The following is an 11,792-nucleotide window of genomic DNA, read 5'->3' on the forward strand; positions in this document are numbered from 1 at the left end:
ATAACTTATTTTCATGGGTCTTTTTCAACTTTATTGCTAAAAAAATGGGTCCTACAATGTATAATTTAATATTTTCAACAATTCTATGAGTTCCATCAAACTTCCATGAGCACAGGACTCCAGATTACTTGTAGATTGATCACTGATAACTTAATTACTTTTAAATTCATTTCGTAATTTATCTTAAGGTTGAAAAGCCAGAATATGTCCTGTAATCCTTTAAGGCAAAACGTCTTGATGCATCTTGATGCTGATCAACTATAGCAACCTCATCAATTCAACTTGCCGCAGCATAAAATGACAAGAGCCAAGAGTGAGAAATAAGGTTTGTACAATGAGATAAATCGTTACAATTTTGATAAAACTTCATTATCAACAATTACAACCACCAGTCAAATAAAATTTTAAGAACAGTTATAAAATACAGAGTAAAAAATTGATCTCTTTCAATATCTTTAAACAATGGTAAATTTGCCAAGTTTTTTTTCTAAAAAAAGGAAAACTTCATTGAAATCATCTATTTTTGTAAAGCAAATCACACCCTACATTACCCTTCTCTCATCTACAAGCCTAAAGTAGTTTGTGATACATATATATATTGGTATGTTGCTATCCAAGCCACACACAGAACTACAGTGATGTCTAGATCTGGATCAGATCAACATTTTCTTGGCTTCCAACAAAACATAAAGAACAAAAGAAAGAAAGTATGTACTAGTGTCATTGTTCTAATAGATAGACAGGTGACATTAAGTCTCCAGTATGTGTTTGTACCCAAACTCATGTCTGCTTGGCTACCACATACAAACAGGTATGTATCATTGTCAGCTTACCAGGACTCTCATTTTGGTTCTTAAAAGATTTCATTTATATATTTTTTTAATAAATATATTTTCAATGGATATAACAAAAGCACTTGGCGATATCTTGTTACATGTACATACAGTACAATGATGATGCAATCATCTTGTTTCTATTGAAACAATGACAAAAAGGAGAAAATATTTTTGACATTGATAGATTATTTTGCTGTGATATTGAGATTATGATGGAAACAAACCCTAATTTTAAATGGTTAATTTACCGAGTTACACAAAAAGTATACATGAACAATTGTACACATCAGTTATCTAAAATACGATCATATAGACTATCTGTGGTCTCACTTAAGACTCCAAACATAACGCAGAATATATACCTTTATAAAATATTAACAATATTATCAAACGATATACAATCATATATCAATCTTAAACCACTACCAATGCATATACATTTCCCTTCCTAAATGATAAAATGATGCTCGCATTAGCAGAAAAAAATACATGCAATAAATAAATAACTACAGACCAGATAACAATAAAAGACAAACATTGGTATGAATTTTCAAACGACATATAAACACTTAAATTAGCATGAAACTCTACTGCTCATCTGGGAAATATATATCTCAGTAACCATGACAACAGAAACGGCATCACGATGAATCTTTGGAATTTCATTAAATCTCAATCTCGGTATCAATAAGGGTCTTAGTCATGTGCAGTCGATTGGTTTTTCATTACACTGGGATTGTGCCTCCATCGAGGCAGTAGCAGACTTTGAGCCCTTTCATATATATCTTGCAATGTACATCAAATAGAATGTATCGTTCACTTCATCTCATGTTCAACACAGAGCTGGTTATACACAAGTTGTAGTCCCGTCAATCTCGCACAAGTTTAAAATGGCCATATCTGTAGAAAACCGTCAATTGTACAAATGAAAAATGAATAAAACATTTGGATCCAGTGGAGCATTTCATGCTTTACTAAGCTACATAAACAATTTTTTTTTCATTAAAATGTTTTCAAAATTTATTTTTGAAAATCACAATATATGTCAATGTACACCTGAATGACCCAGGTGTCAGGGTTGTTTACAAAGGACGTGTTGGGATCAAAGGACCATAATCAGTATTATTAACGCTTTCCACCACTACAACACCTTACGCTGGCCAGGATCAAAGACTCACAATGCCGGGATATATAATGGAGGTCATGGTGTCAATAATTTTTGTCTAATTTATGTATTACAATATCAATCAACTACCACAATATACATTATACTAAAAAAAAAAGGTTTTTAATCTTTAAACCAGAAGCTTAAACACAAGTTGTGGAAATATTTTTAAACATCTTAAGACAAATATTAATTAAAATTTCTAAAATTTAACTCGGTATGTTTATGTATTTCTATTTGTTTTACTTTACTGACATAGATCTTATCTTACCAGTCTTCTATAATACTACTCTGCTACTATTGGACACATGTACCCACACATGTGTTTAAAACATTTCATCACAAATTACATCAGGTGTATCATAACAATGGAATTTATTAAGAACTTCACATCCTGATGAAACCTTTAAAATAAAAACATTAATGCCAAACTTTGTTGTACATATCTAGGTAAGTTTGTTCACCAGCCTTACAGGTCAGATGCGATGTTGACCTCTAGTTAAAATACCCCTATATACGTACAATGACATTCAAGTGTTCAAATAAGTCCTCTTAAATTAAACTGCCAATATGGCATGTTGACTTTCCCTCAAGTAAACCCAGTTGGCCGAACTTAAATCTTGCACACACACTTGTATTTATTTTACTTCCATTCTTTTCTATGTAACTAGTTCTGCCAAAGAAAAGGTTTGAAATAGCCTCCTAGCACTAGGGGTTACTATAGCAACTGACAAGGTAAACCCCTCTCCTGAGTGTTCATGAACTAGCACAGCTGTGAAAATCTTCCTTTCCGAAAGGATTTTTCTCCGTTTCTAGTTATTAGTAGGTGAGTAGCAGTAAACAATACTGTGTTTAAATAGGTGAAGAAAGAAAACTACTTTTGTCTGGTACTAAATGTGGGGTTATTATGTGGCTATACCAAATCTCCCAACACAATACTCAAGGTGTGAAGTGGATATATTTGGATTAAATTTAGCAATACACAAATTTTACAATTAAAACCTTAAAGAAAATATCAGTATTGGGGCTTTGTTCCGTAGTGAACTAGAACTGTTGGGTCATAATTGAAGGTGAGAGGAAGAAGTAATCTGATATTGGCATGTTGAATGACCAGGGATTGTCGACAACACCTGGCCTGGGCCAGTATAGTCTGTTTCATATATCTTAACCTATATCATTATGGACAAAGCCCAACCAACATCATGAGAAGCAAACTCAAAATCTTTAATTCAAAATTTCACAGGTGATGGTGGAAAATTTTACCTAATACAACACTGAAAAGGCCTTCAATAACAAAAAAACAGGCAATTTAAGCTACATTTTTGTACAATAAACATTTAAACTAACATAGGTATGTAAATTTGCAGCTGGTACCAAGATAGTTTTACTTATTTACACACAAATGACGAATCACATTTCACCACAGAAATTTTTATTACCTCTCATTAATTTAAACAGAACATAACTCAAAACCTTGTTTTTACTACAAAACAATAAGGAAATTTTTTCATCCATTTTTCAGCCAAAATAATTTGCCATTACATAGAAATTTCTACAAGTCACTTAATTTTTAACAATTATTTATTTCACAGCATACATATTGGGAAATGTGATTTTGCCTGGTAATGTGTGCCTCAGTTTTCCATACGATAGCTAAGCATGCATAGTTATTTCACTGAGCCTCCCCATCTCTGTATTGATTTTCTGTACACATTGTATTCAAAATGTGGTGGCTTCGACTTGTAAGGTTTTCAATACCAGTGAAGTACTGGATCTATGGTAAACATTCTTAGAACTTGAAAACAAAATACACCAACAAGTTTAGTTGTATCAAAAGTATGAGAATACTGTTCACAGATAACATGTATTTTAACAGGTATGAAGGTTAAGATCATTAAAAACTGAAATAAATGTTGAAAGTCATGGAAAGAATTTCTTTTTTTTAATGTCCATCCCAACATAACCATCACACTATCAATGAAAACCTGAATCAGATATAACTACCCTTGACCACCGAGCTGTAGTGACATTGAACAGCTATTCTGTTCCTGGTATGTACTTAGAAATCTTGATATCATTTATTCTGTATTAATAAGTCCAAAATACCTGTTTGGTACTATTAACAGCTTTTGATATCTAGTAGCTCATTGACAGCATACAGGGTATACAGGGTAAAATATACCTTCAATAAGCAGTCACTATACACAGAATTATGTTTAGGATTCCTATAAAAATACTTTTTGACTCAGTCTGAGAAGTTGAATAACATTTTCGAGAACTTTTTCAACTAAAATTGCAAAATAATATCTACAACAGGACACCAGTGTCTCTTATACAATTTGTACCATAAAATTGCCAGGATAGCTACCATAGAGGGCCTAGGTCCAACACCATGTGTAGCCCATGTGTTGTAGGGACTTGGCCTGAGTAGGCTTTCCCTGCTATACCAGATCCAGTCTGCTCCCTCCTCAGCATCATTCCCTTGGTATGCTGTGCCATTTCTGTTATGCAACATGTGTGTTAAACATGTATTTACACCAATAAGACTACCACTTTTTTCTCCCATTTTTTATGCTTGTGCCAGTATATATATACACACACACTGTAACAATGAGTACTTGGTAGAATCAGTTCACATTATCAAAACTAATCTGTCTGCCTGAAAATCTTTCCAAAAATCTAATGCAAAACACCAAAATAGCAGCCTATTGTTAATTAACGTTCTCCTTCATTGTAACCTAGGAATGTATGATTATCCATTCATCAATGGTTGAATGATTCATGAAATAATCAAAATAACAAATTAAAAGATTATATAATTATAGAATGGTTTGGTAAGAAGTCGAATAACTTTGGTGGTATGACGAAAATTTTTTGTTATCAAATTTAACTGATTTTTCATCAACTTGCTGACCACACCAATAATTTCATATAAACAATAAACAACGCTTCTGAATACAGTGAGTACTGATTTAGGAATTTCTATTTTGGATTTCTTTACAAGGTTACTACAGTTATTAATTCTATAAATGAAATAAATTACAATTGATATTTTTGTATCTAGTTGTCACCTCACGACTGGTGTCCTAATCACGCCATGACAGGCCTAGGAGGGCCACAAGGCTTTGTCCCATGATTATCTCACACATAGATAAGTATCCAAAATTGATAGTAATCATAAAAACAGTTATCATTAGGAGATCTGTTGGTGTGACGCCAAGGTCTTGAAACACACTCAACCTAAAAAGTGACAAAAAACTTCACAGGTGTTAACCAGGTACGCCAATAATAAAATCTGACAGTGTCACTCAATTTTCTTACAATAATTAGATACTATACTTCTGTGACCATATACAACAAGAGTGCACATAAATCTAGAAAGCTAAAAGAACTAAATAACACGTACATTTTTGTGAGAGCTCAAGAAAACCTAGTTTAAAATATGAAAACAAAGACCGGGACGGTAAAATTTTTCAAAATCTGCTTTATAGCCAAGTAAATGATTAGATAATTAAGTATGGTGTACATGTAAGCTTCATTTCTGTGAACGTGTTAAAATGTGTTTTATAAAAACATTAACATGATGTAGTTTAATTTGAACACAGTACACTTGTAAATTTATCATATTTAACATGCATACATCAATTCAATTAGCACATAACATAATTATGTTACAGATCAAATAAATTTTCATCCACTTTTTGTGGCAGCTTAACACATCAAATTTAATTTTCTACATTATTATACATGTGTACTATATAAAAAAAAATGACTATAATTTTTTTAACATTGACGTAAATAAGTTCTTTTTGGGCGTATATAACACAGCAGTATATCAAAATTTGAAAGTTGAACATGATTCCAGTTTACAGCAGTTTCTACACGTTTCCTGTTGGGAAAAGGAAACAGATGAAACAAGATTTGGTGTGAGTTGTAGGGCTGATAACGCGCACCTGGTGATATGGATAGTGTGACCTATATAAATCTACCTACATTGTATACATATATATACCTCCCAACACCACATGCTACCAGCTTACACACATCTAGTCCCAACTTAAATCTATACTTTGAAAAATAATCTTCAAAATATTTGCATTTCACACACGCTAACAGCAATGTCCTTCAAAATCTATATGCTAAGTTTTATCATACTAATGGTAAATTATAAACATGAAAGTGAAGTAATTAAGTATTCAATCACAAATAAGTTTAATGTTTTTGAGTCATCTCACAGACCTTAACAAATACAATTTACTTGAACCATACACCTATGAACTTACCAAAAAAAATCATGACTCCTTTCTTGTTAAAACGAAGAAATAATGAAACCATGAAGCAGAATTCTTGAGACATAATCATGATGAAAGCATTTATTACATTATAGTGTACAGATCAGACTTCTTGTATCATTATTTTCCTGTATCAACAAACAAAAGTCATGGGTAGAATTTAACAGAATATTTACTAGATTTTAATTTAGATCTGACATGAGTTTTTACTTGTATTTTTACAAGAATGTAACTTGTTAACAGGCAGTTGACAGACTGTGATAAGGAAGGACGGTCATCAACAGCGAGGAATTTAACATTTTTTCTGTTGTATAATACCATGATCCCCAATTATGCTCTGGTATAGTTGGCCAATGGAAATCTATTTCTTTTTTTTTCATTTTGAATATTGAACTTCATGTTGTACCGATCTCATGAAAATGTTTACGAATATTGACACAATTATTAGGAATCAACTGTTTTTGAGAACTTTACACTGTTTGTAACTATTCAATTTGACATGGGTTTTTTTTCTAAATTAATGTAACAGAGTCTGGCCACAAACTTAAGATGATCCAAAGAACTTGAGTTGAAATACTTCAATTGCCATCAAAATCATGGACCTCTGAAGCATTCATATTTTTTATGTAGACAAATCTTGGAGGTTCTATCTTAATTAATTCTTTCTCTAATTTTGTCACCATAATGTTATTACATATATGCTTTCCATTTTCAAACATTTGATGTCAGTTAAAGATTATCCTATCCAAAATTAATTTCCTTAGCAAGAAGGCTGTTGCCTTAAATGAAAATGTGAAAAAAATGAGATGTTGGAAACTCAAAAGACTTAAAATATCAAAAACTTTCAGTATTCTCATGCATTCGTTAAATCTATGAAATCTTGAGTCTAATAATATATAAATGAACAAATTTCTTTATGCTCCATGACGCTGCATATTAAAAATAAATATTAAAATAAACATTTCTTTTTCGGAAGAGATTGTCATTAACTAAGAAAGAAATGTAGTTCTATGTATTATTATGTACTACATAATGTATGATAACCTAGATTTTATTAAATGGGCTTTATATACCCTGTCACAGCACAGGTGTGCAATATGTCACTGATGGCATGGCTAAAAGAAAGTCATGCACAAATGAGAAGGAAGAAAGGACATATACATTAATATGCAGAAGATAAACATAAATTATTTCACGTGTTTGCATGTGAATACTTCTCAAAAGTTAATATATGGTGGAAGCACACACAGAAACCAAGACATAAATAACAATATCACAATATGGTATATCTTGACTCTGTAAAATGTGGCAATATGATAACTCCCAGTTCTGTTACTCACAAATGAATATATATAAGGGCACAAAAAGTGCACTGACAACACCAGCCCAAAATGGTAGTAAAAGGGCAAAGGCTGTGCTATCTCCAATAACACAGAAAATGTAAAATAGCTCACAACTGACACAAACATTATATATTTTTACAGTAACAGAATACGGCTCTCTGATAATTGGCAATTTAGTTTGATCTACGACTTATCCTTTGTAATTTTATCATATTAATGGTTTAACAAAAAGTCAAGATAATGTATGCACACGTGCAATGATAAACTTCACAAACTGCCAATTCAATGTGTATGACAGTGATTTAAACACAGTAAATTATCACAAATGCCCATCTATTTTAATAGTAACTTTATGCTAATAAATCTGATAATCTTTCATTGCACGTTTTGCAATTTCATTTTCTCAGTGTAAAGCAAAAATCAGATGTTAATGATTGTCAATTACAAAAAAAAAATAAATCCTGAACAAACTACAACTTAATTGGAACACATGAATACTCAAAAGGTAATGTTTCTGATATATATATAACCTTTCCATTAAATATGACAAGAGTAATCAGACAGGTCTATGTGGTATAGAGAGATTCTACATGTGCTTCTAATAGATTCATCAGGTTCACTTGCTCCAGTTAGTTCTGCTTTATATGTTACTGTAAATGGCTACCAAGTGGTATTTTGGTGGAGTTTTAAGTCATGCATGTGTTATTTACGACCATAACCTGTAGCTGCCTCCACAGACATACACACATAAAGCTCGCTTCATTCTACAAAAGCACTGGGTGACAGTTTATAGGCGAAATCTTTTATGCTAGGCGATTATCATTTTTCCTTTTTACTGTAGCAAATATGTTTATGGGTGTTTCAATAGGGCAACAAAAAGAGCACCCAATGAAAGTATACAGAGACGAAAAAACAAGTTCAAATAACAACGAAAATAAAAAAATCTAGTAGTGTACTACTACAGAAAGTAGACAGTGGGTAAAAAAAAAACCATGTACTACATATAACATCAGCTGATTAATATCTGTATTACAAAGATGGTAACACAATCGCAGGATGTCATCACAATAACTGTTATGATTCGCAATAATTTGATAAGAATCTTTCTTGACTGCATGTAAACAGCTGAAGGTTTATTCTTCAGAGTGGGGTGGCCTATATGTTTACTCCCCCTCCTGTGTGTGTCTCATCCCCCTCCTAAACACCATCTCTCTGTTATCACAGAGTTCATCTCTCTCTCTAACAACTAACTTGACAGCTGTATCATGTATAAATACATGTACCTACATTCCTACAGCATTTACAACACTTATCAAAACCCTCTGTCACACTCATTATATAAACCAGCAGCCAATGACTAGAATCAATAGCCAAACATTTCCACTTGACTTTTTTTCCCTTTACATCACTCCATTTCCTCCGAGATGCTGGTTATAACCACGTGGCTAATGTTACATCTCCAGATCCATCTGTCTTGTCTTCTTTCCAGGTATGTAAAGCAAGTCCAGTTAAGAATCACCACATGATCAGTTGCCACATGAATGTGGAGTGTATGAATACATAAAATTGTTAAAATGTTCAAACAACATAAACTATCCATCGTTCTGCAACGCACACAGGACCTCAGAAGATTCTTACAAATATGTATAATACAATTCTTTAGAGGAAATGCATTCAGTTTTATTCTGATTTGTTTAAAATATTGTCTCATATTTTAGCAACCAGTAAAGGAAAATTTCACACTTTTATTAGAGAAATCTTTGCATCAAGCATGTGGCATAATCCTGTAATGATTCCCCCACCCATCCCTCTTGAATAGGTGACTTCATGTGTTGAAATTTTAATTTATCTAAAAGACATGTCTCTTATAGTACATAAACATACATAATCATTTAGTGTTGCTCATACCAAAGTTAAAACAAATCATGATACAAGATGTCATCTAAGACAATGATACCCGATTTAATTTGTTCTTTCATTGGATAGGAGCACAGTAGGAATAGGGCAGGGTGTAAAACAATACAACACAATATGTAATTAATAAATAAATTGAGATTTGACATACAGGTAAATACAAATTCTGTAACAAGAAAAATATGCACATTGAAGTTGCATGCAAATTACTCTGGAATAAACATAAATGCTACCTATGAATTATTCCAATTTTTAGCTGTTTGTGAAAAAAATAAATTGAATAGACAAGGAATGATGAATTATGATTTTTTTCATGGTACTTATAATTATATAAATGTGATTTCTTGAATCAAAATAACTTCAGAACTTACAGTTGTGTCAGATTGTTCAATCCTCTGAAGTCTTCAGTTGATATTGATGAAATTCCATTAAACTGAAGTTCTCTGCAAGAACAAACCAGGATAAATAAACCAGCGAATAAAGTTGATTTACTTTAATGAGCTGCCATTAGTTTGTCAAAATTTATTGAAAAACTGATCACACAAGAAAGACATAGTTAATCATTATCATTAATATAACTAAATAGCTAACTATATTACTGGCAGAACATTTTCCCTTGTCTATTTGAAATGAAATTTAATAGCACATAAATTATAACAGACTTTCATGTTTCAAACTTTTCCTTGTAACAAGTGCTGCAAAAATTTGCTTTAACATTTTATTTGTAAACTTCAATGAAAGTGCCATCTGAAAAATGTGAATCGATATGACACTGATCATAAGCACAGTATAATCAAATGAAGAAATAAACGAGAAACAATCCCATTGCCAACATCAAGTTCATTTCCACCAGTAATAGGGTTAACTATAAGGAAGGCCGATATTTCTGATTTCATGGCTTCATCTGACGCGGAATTTGATTCAACAAAACGAAAATCGTAATTCAATACCAAACAAACATTAATTTCAGGTAAAATTTCTACTCAAAATACATAAAAGAGTTCTTTTGAGGCGGTTACTTTGTGTTGGCATAAGTAAACAGTAGTCAGTTTGTGTACATACCACGGTCGAGGTAGGATTTCGAATTCGACAGGGCCCGTAACTCAAATACACAAATAACAGGTATGCTTCTACCTACCTTATGGATACCCAAAGAAACAAATAGCTCAACAGACAATGTAAATCTATATCAAACATCATTTGAGATATAAAGACGATGATGGTGATGATACAAGAGTATAACAATAGTCATACGGATGGTTTGTCAGTGTTGTTGGCTTTAGGAAAAGTTATTGAAAAGGAGTTGTTATACTTACAATCGAGTGACGAAGACGGGTAGATCCCGGGGAACTTCGATCAGTCCCAACTTAGAACAATCAACAAGATTAAGAAGACATGAACATGCCGAAGCACACATGTGATTTTCCCCTGACACATTGTGAAGGAGTAGACCTTCCAAAACAAACGCTGTGAAGGCAAAATACAACAACACGGCCGCCATATTGGTTTTGGGCATAAGCCCAACACACAAAAAATCTGCCTTTTGCAGCCGATTTGAGGAGGTCACCGGTCCACAGGTTCACATGGATGAAATATCGACATCTTCGTTCATGTAATCCTTTGCTACATAGCTGTAAACTTTGCGAATTCACCACATAAACTTGTAATTTTCTTGCGGGCCATACACCCGCTTTCTTACTACAGTGTAATATAAACTCGCCTCCCACGTTTCGAGAGCTAATACATTCCCGAAAGAAAAGCCCGCCGTTGATTGGTCAATCGGTGTCATGTGCCTAATACATTTTGACACCAATGCTTTGGCACAAAATTTACAACTCCTATGTATCAAAATTCAACTCGACTCGGTATCGATAGCGAGTTAGTGGTAAAACTGGAATCGATATCTTAAAGGTATTTAAAATGAATCTGAATTTTGTGATGCAATGAAATATATAATATATTTGCAATATTTTTTTATGTCATACACACTGCAGTTCCGTTAAGTTTCTAGTGTAAATAACATTTTGCATTCATGTTGCGCGTGACATGCATTAATTAGGCTTAACGCTAATAAATTATATTAACCCACATATAGCATATTAGCCATAACATGTAGTCCATAAACGTGTATGTTGAATAAACTGCAGTGTGTATCACTTCAAAAATCGATTGTTTTAAAGTCTTGATCAATATTAAACTTTTGTTCACACAAATATGTTGGTGTCTAGGACAGTGATTTGAC

At 32.6% G+C, this 11,792-nt stretch overlaps 1 protein-coding gene across 1 annotated transcript in view; it reads right to left on the bottom strand.

Moving 5' to 3' along the window:
- The window catches only part of LOC132550325 (leucine-rich repeats and immunoglobulin-like domains protein 3), a 46,114-nt gene extending 34,899 nt beyond the window's left edge, over window positions 1-11,215 (bottom strand). The window contains exons 1-2 of the mRNA XM_060214373.1: window positions 10,867-11,215; window positions 9,922-9,993 (exon numbers count right to left, since the gene is read on the bottom strand). Coding sequence (XP_060070356.1) covers window positions 9,922-9,993; window positions 10,867-11,066 — 272 coding nt within the window. The 5' untranslated portion in view covers window positions 11,067-11,215. The remainder of the gene's footprint in view (window positions 1-9,921; window positions 9,994-10,866) is intronic.
- Window positions 11,216-11,792: the final 577 nt, after the last annotated feature.

The sequence above is a fragment of the Ylistrum balloti genome, unplaced genomic scaffold, assembly GCF_031769215.1.
Source record: "Ylistrum balloti isolate Yb309-2 unplaced genomic scaffold, AGI_CSIRO_Ybal_v1 Utg369624, whole genome shotgun sequence".
Taxonomy (NCBI): domain Eukaryota; kingdom Metazoa; phylum Mollusca; class Bivalvia; order Pectinida; family Pectinidae; genus Ylistrum; species Ylistrum balloti.